Source organism: Elephas maximus, chromosome 8 (genome assembly GCF_024166365.1).
Source record: "Elephas maximus indicus isolate mEleMax1 chromosome 8, mEleMax1 primary haplotype, whole genome shotgun sequence".
In the NCBI taxonomy this organism is placed as follows: Eukaryota; Metazoa; Chordata; class Mammalia; order Proboscidea; family Elephantidae; genus Elephas; species Elephas maximus.
Window position 1 is genome coordinate 61310084 of NC_064826.1, and position 6985 is coordinate 61317068.

The 6985-nt window shown below is 51.8% G+C and overlaps 1 protein-coding gene across 1 annotated transcript; it reads left to right on the forward strand.

Moving 5' to 3' along the window:
- Positions 1 to 1960: 1960 nt before the first annotated feature.
- On the forward strand, positions 1961 to 6335 carry FZD1 (frizzled class receptor 1). Its single transcript, XM_049894165.1, has one exon. It carries the CDS (start codon positions 2376 to 2378, stop codon positions 4326 to 4328), a length of 1953 nt encoding a protein of 650 aa, XP_049750122.1. The 5' UTR covers positions 1961 to 2375; the 3' UTR covers positions 4329 to 6335.
- Positions 6336 to 6985: the final 650 nt, after the last annotated feature.

Genomic DNA, 6985 nt, shown 5'->3' on the forward strand with positions numbered 1-6985 from the left:
TGAAATTCAGTGTTGTGTTAGCATGCCTTACAAGTAACACCCATCTTTAGTGACCTTTATATCTAGACTAATGTTAAAGCTTTCCAGTGACAGCCTGCCCCAGGCTCTCTCTTTTCAGTCATTCTGAAGCCAGTTATCTTTCCAATGTATAAATCTTATCCTCTTAAACTGCTTGCTTACCTGAGAAAAGTTAACTTTTAATAGCTTCCTATTGTCTATATAATTTGATGCAAAATTCTTTTTAGTATGGGATGAGATCCTTTCTCCTGCTTCTTCTCCCCACAATGTCCTGGCCACATTCACCTCTCCAGCCACTCCCCCCTGCCCCAAGTTCAGCTGTTTAGGAACATTTGAGCTCCCATCTTTTGCACCATTCACTCACCTCTCCATTAAAGCCCCCACTCCTACCTGGATTCCACATTAGGTGGTTGCTTCCCCTGTGCTCTGTCAGTTTTGGGGCCAGCATGGTGACAACTAGTTTACAGGTCTGTGCCCCATTGTACCGCGCCTTCCTCTAAAGCTGGGGACATGTCTTGTTCGTCTTCGTACCCTGCTATATATGAGTGGGAATTGACTCCACAGCAATGCGTTTGGCTTTTCTGGTAAATTTTTATTTTTAAAACAATGTATAAACGAATGATAGAAAATAGAGAAATGTATCCCGAGATAGAGTTGTAATCATAGGCCAACAAATTCTTGGTACAATTAATAATATAACAGCACTTTACTGATAAAATTGGGTCACGTAGCTAAAATATCATTTTTAAAAATCCTACACGGAAACACCAACAAGAAGAATGTAAGTCTGCCTTAGAAGGATAGTGTTACTTTGGGACTAAGAAGGAAATAAGCAGTTTGCTCTCTAACTCCGTTTTTTAGAAGTTGGCGTCCCCAGCCCAGCCTACCGGTCCAAGACTTGCAGCAGCCCAGCCTGTGGAACCCTACTGGCCAGGGTAAAACACTCTCAGGGGTCTCAACCGAGCGGTGGGCGTCCCCCGGGCTCCCGGAAGGCTCCTAGCAGTTCCCCAAGGGCCCGGGCTGCCTGCGTGCGTGGCTCTGGCCAGCGCCATCTCTGGGGTCTCTCCTCCTTGCTGGAGGAGGACTCTTTCTAAGAGGCGCCCCCACCACCTCCTCGTCGTGTTCTCAAGTTTTTATCTATAAATATTTAATGTATAGTTTTCTTTGCTTTTGTGTCTGAGTTGACTAAAGAGGAGAAAAAAGAATTTGACTACAAGGAGGATCGTAGCGACCGCACTTCTGACTTTTCTTCTTAAAGTTTGTGTTTGTTTCGTTGTGGGTGTTGCTTTTCTTCCCTTGGCAGGATCCCGATAACTTCTCCATGGGGGAAATGGCGCATCCAAAGCCCGCCAAACCCAGGCTGGGGGCTCTAGGATTTATTGGACTAATATTTTAAACAAAACCTCGACAGACACGAACCCAAAGGGAAGCCGTGCGCTCCTTAAGTTAAAGGCATCTGTTCTGATCGCAGCGCTCGGTTTGCAGTTTGTAACCAGCGTGAAGAGCAGGATTTTTAAACATGAAAACGCATAAAAGAAAGAAAAGCCAAGTCGCGCGGTCCGCCGGCTCCTATTCATTATTTCCAGCAGCATATGGGACCATTCTCCTACTTGTCCTAGTGCCCTTTCTTCTGCAAAAGCAAAAGCAACCAAGCCTGTCCCGCTTCGTAGGAAACCTGCTCTTTGTGCCTGAGCAGTGCCCCTGCATCACCACTACGCCCTCCTCCTCTCCCCTCCTTCTCCTCCTGCCGGTAGCCGGCTTTCGCCCAGGGAAGTAGGCGGCTGGTGCCCTTTGCGCCGGAAAGCCGGTGCCGCGATTGGGGGACGGTCCCTGAGCCTCCAGTTCCGCGTCGGTTTCAAGGCTCCTCCCTCCTGGTGAAAGACAGACTGCGGGGCGCCTGGAAACTGGTCCGAGGGCGCGCGCGAGAGAGGAGAGGGAGCGAGTTGAGGGATTGACACAAATGGTCAGGCGGCGGCGGCGGAGAAGGAGGCGGAGGCGCGGGGGGGAGCCGAGGCCGCTGGGCTGCCCAGAGTTGTGCGCCCTACCCGGCCGCGGCCACTAGCGCGGCGCCGCCAGCCAGGAGCCCGAGAACCGAGGGGCAGGAAGGCAGGACGCGACCCCGGCGCGCCCGAGCCACCCAGGCTGTCCCCGCCGCCCGCGCTTCATGAATCGCAAGTTTCCGCGGCGGCGGCGGCTGCGGGACGCGGAGCGGGAGCCGGGGGAGCGGGCCGAGTGCGGCTGGGGCTCGACGTAGGGCACCGGCGCAGAGGAGATCGCCCCGGGCGCAAGGAGAGCCGCCGCCCGCCGCTCCACCGCCAGCTCTAGCGGAGCGGCGCCAAGAAAGGAGCCGAAAAAGTATGGCTGAGGAGGAGGCGCCTAAGAAGTCCCCGGCCGCCGGCGGCGGGAGCTGGGAACTTTGTGTGGGGGCGCTCCCTGCCCGGCGGGCGGCGGAGGGGAGCGGGGACAGGGGCAACGGTCGCCGCCCCCCGTCTGACCCCGGGCGCTTGGCGCGCCGGCTGCTGCTGCTGCTTTGGCTGCTGGAGGCTCCACTGCTGCTGGGGGTCCAGGCTCAGGCGGCGGGCCAGGGGCCGGGGCAAGGGCCCGGGCCAGGCCAGCAGCCCCCGCCGCCGCCGCCTCAGCAGCAGCAGAGCGGGCAACAGTACAACGGCGAGCGAGGCATCTCCATTCCGGACCACGGCTACTGCCAGCCTATCTCCATCCCGCTGTGCACGGACATCGCTTACAACCAGACCATCATGCCCAACCTGCTGGGCCACACGAACCAGGAGGACGCAGGCCTCGAGGTGCACCAGTTCTATCCGCTGGTGAAGGTCCAGTGCTCCGCTGAGCTTAAGTTCTTCTTGTGCTCCATGTACGCGCCCGTGTGCACCGTGCTGGAGCAGGCGCTGCCGCCCTGCCGCTCCCTGTGCGAGCGCGCGCGCCAGGGTTGCGAGGCGCTCATGAACAAGTTCGGCTTCCAGTGGCCCGACACGCTCAAGTGCGAGAAGTTCCCGGTGCACGGCGCCGGCGAGCTGTGCGTGGGCCAGAACACGTCCGACAAAGGCACTCCGACGCCCTCGCTGCTGCCGGAGTTCTGGACTAGCAATCCCCAGTACGGCGGCGGGGGCCACCGCAGCGGCGGCGGCGGCTTCCTGGGGGGCGCCGGCGCGTCGGACCGAGGCAAGTTCTCGTGCCCTCGTGCCCTCAAGGTACCCTCGTACCTCAATTACCACTTTCTGGGGGAGAAGGACTGCGGGGCGCCCTGTGAGCCAACCAAGGTGTACGGGCTCATGTACTTTGGGCCGGAGGAGCTGCGCTTCTCGCGCACCTGGATCGGCATCTGGTCGGTACTATGCTGCGCCTCCACACTCTTCACGGTGCTTACGTACCTGGTGGACATGCGGCGCTTTAGCTACCCCGAGCGACCCATCATCTTCCTGTCTGGCTGCTACACGGCTGTGGCCGTGGCCTACATCGCCGGCTTCCTGCTGGAGGACCGGGTGGTGTGTAACGACAAGTTCACCGAGGATGGAGCGCGCACGGTGGCGCAGGGCACCAAGAAGGAGGGCTGCACCATCCTCTTCATGATGCTCTACTTCTTCAGCATGGCCAGCTCCATCTGGTGGGTGATCCTGTCACTCACCTGGTTTCTGGCGGCCGGCATGAAGTGGGGCCATGAGGCCATCGAGGCCAACTCGCAGTACTTTCACCTGGCCGCCTGGGCGGTGCCGGCCATCAAGACCATCACCATCTTGGCGCTGGGCCAAGTGGACGGCGACGTGCTGAGCGGGGTATGCTTCGTGGGGCTTAACAACGTGGACGCACTGCGCGGTTTTGTGCTGGCGCCCCTCTTCGTGTACTTATTCATAGGTACGTCTTTCCTGCTGGCTGGCTTCGTGTCGCTCTTCCGCATCCGCACCATTATGAAGCACGACGGCACCAAAACCGAGAAGCTGGAGAAGCTCATGGTGCGCATCGGGGTCTTCAGCGTGCTCTACACGGTGCCAGCCACCATCGTCATTGCCTGCTACTTCTATGAGCAGGCCTTCCGGGACCAGTGGGAGCGCAGCTGGGTGGCCCAGAGCTGCAAGAGCTACGCCATCCCCTGCCCCCACCTCCAGGCGGGTGGGGGCGCCCCGCCTCACCCGCCCATGAGCCCAGACTTCACAGTCTTCATGATCAAGTACCTTATGACACTGATCGTGGGCATCACGTCAGGCTTCTGGATCTGGTCGGGCAAGACCCTCAACTCCTGGAGGAAATTCTACACCAGGCTCACCAACAGCAAACAGGGGGAGACCACCGTCTGAGACCAGGGAGCTCAGCCCATTCCCAGCCCTCAGCCCGGTCCCAGCCACTCCCCAAAAGCTGGCCCCGAGGAGTCCATTGCAAGCCCGGCTTCCTCACTGAATACTCACTTTCACAGTCTTCTTTCAACAACGCAGCTCCTGCAAAAGCATCCGTCCCTGGGGGCAGAGGGCCCAAGGGGCCCGACTGCTGAGACGGGAGATGGACTGTCCTCTCTTGCTCTCACTCTCCTACCAGGACTGTACACTTTCATGGTTGTAAATACCCTGTGTAAGATTTTTGTAAGTATATTTGTATTTAAATGACAGCCGATCACGCGTTTTTTTTTTTTAATTTTAATTATTTAGAGCAGTTTATCTATTTGAGGCTTTTCTTCTTGCCCTTTTCAGATTTCTACAGAGGGGAAAAACAAGCGCATCCACCCCTTGCACTCGCTGGTTGCTCTCGCACCCCTCCCTGCCGCAGGGTGCATCCTTCGGTCTGCCCAAGACCTGCTCCAGGGCGAGTCCAGCCCTGCGGGGGTGCAGCTTGGGCCGCTCTGATGGGGTCACTTCCTGCCTCCTCTTTCCTCCTCCTTCCTTTCAGTGTTTGGGGTGGGGGCTCTTAAGGTACAGAATTCCGCAAAGCTTCCAAAGTCCGGGGTGTTTCCCTTTCCCTCCCAGCTCCGCCCTCGCCTGGGTGGCAGATTTTGAAGGCCTGTCCCTTTGATTTTCTGAAGGTAACTTTTCTATGTCTAGAACTTTCTCTCCCAGCTCTGTAGTGGCCCAGGGGTTTGCATGCTGGCAGTCCCAGCCTTCCTCTCGCTGCCTCCAACGCCCAGACACTCCCTCCCTCCACCTAAGTAAGTTAGAGGGTGAGTAGGATAACCAATGCCAAACTTTTTAAAGTCTAAAATTTGGAGCATGAGGTCATTTCAGTTCCTAGTGTCTAAAACCTGGGATAGGAGCCCTGGTGGTGCAGTGTTTAAGGCGCTTGGCTGATAACTGAAAGGTGGATGGTTCAAACCCACCAGCCAGGAGAAAGATGTGGCAGTCTGCTTCTGTAAAGCTTACAGCCTTAGAAACCCCGTGGAGCAGTTTTCCTCTGTCCTACAGGGTCTGTATGTGTCCAGTCGACTTGACTGGCAATGGGTAGAACATGGTATGGTTTTGGCCAGCATCATGGAAAGATGTGGTTACTGAGATTTGTGAAGAGGTACTTTGCTTTGTGTGCGTTGGGATAGACTGAAGATGGGGTTTATAAAATGTTAATTCTAATTGCGTACTGATGCCTGGCAGCCAGCCTCTAGGATAGGCAGCCCAAGCATTTAGATTTTACCCTTCCGTAAAATGAAAATATTGAGGTCACCTGGGAAGCTTTGTTAAGGAGTGGATTTTTTTGCCTTCATTAACAGGACAGCAAAACAAACTGGATATGAAAACTTTAAGATTTCAGTGAAATGGACTTCCTTCAAATGAAGTGCTATTGTTTTGTTTTTAATAAAACAATAATGAGACATATATCACAAACTTAAAATGTAAAAGTAGTACACTTTCAACTTATTATTATGGTTGTTATTCAGCAACACACCCCCTAGGGAGGGAAAATAGACACCACAAATAATAACCTGGTAATATTACAGGAGGTAAAGGAGAGGGAAAAATTGATGGGGTTAGGTTTTTTGAATAGACGAACAAAATATTGACATGCATGCTAAAGGAAAATATATGCTGGTCTGCTGCGCTCAATCCTGTGTGCTCCTTTTACAGATTTACAGAAATTTGTCAAATGTAAATCTTTCAAAGCCATTTAAAATATTCTTTTCAGTTCTCTGTGAAAAGGAGGAGAAAAACAATCCTCTTGATTGTATTGTTTTAGACTTCAACAGTTTATCAAACGCGGTACTTAGGAACTAAATTTATGTGTCATACCCTAAAATGACTATGGTTTTTGAATTTGGTATGCATTTATTCTGTTCACTGTCACAAGATCATCTATATTTATAGAGGAATAGAAGTTTATATATATAAAATACCATATTTTTAATTTCGCAAATAAAAAAATCAAAGTTTTGTACAAAATTATGTGGTTTTTGTGCCTGAAAATAATAGTTTGAACTGTCTGCACTATTCTTTACATTTCAGTGTCTCATAAGTGAATCTCACAGCATAAAAATTCAGGAATTCAATGAAAGTCTACTTAAACCTTCAGACCAGCCCTTCCAAAGAATTATTCTGTTTGCATTGTTGTAATTCACCTTGTCAAGTCCCAAGAAAAGATGGTTTTCATGACAGTGGAAAATAGAAGTTTGAAAATTATTTCTCTACTCAAAGAGGATTATTAAAAGAACTCTAATTTTAATAGTAAAACTTTTTTTTTCTTTCAAAGGTAAATTTACATGACTTTTTATAATATGGAGGTTTATTTTTAAATCATCAGCCATCACTCATCACGATTTTTATGAGATATTGTCTTAAGTTTTTCTATAATCTTGGATATTCTGAAAACATAAATAGGCAATAAATGGTTAAGTGACTGTTTATAAGCATTTTAGCAGCAGCTGGGTTATAAAACTGTTTTGTTGTTTGCTTCTGAAGATGCCATTTTATACCGTTCAGAGAGCCTTCTCCAGAGGACTTATCTAATTGGTCTGCCCTTAGAGTTTATGTATATGGATGTA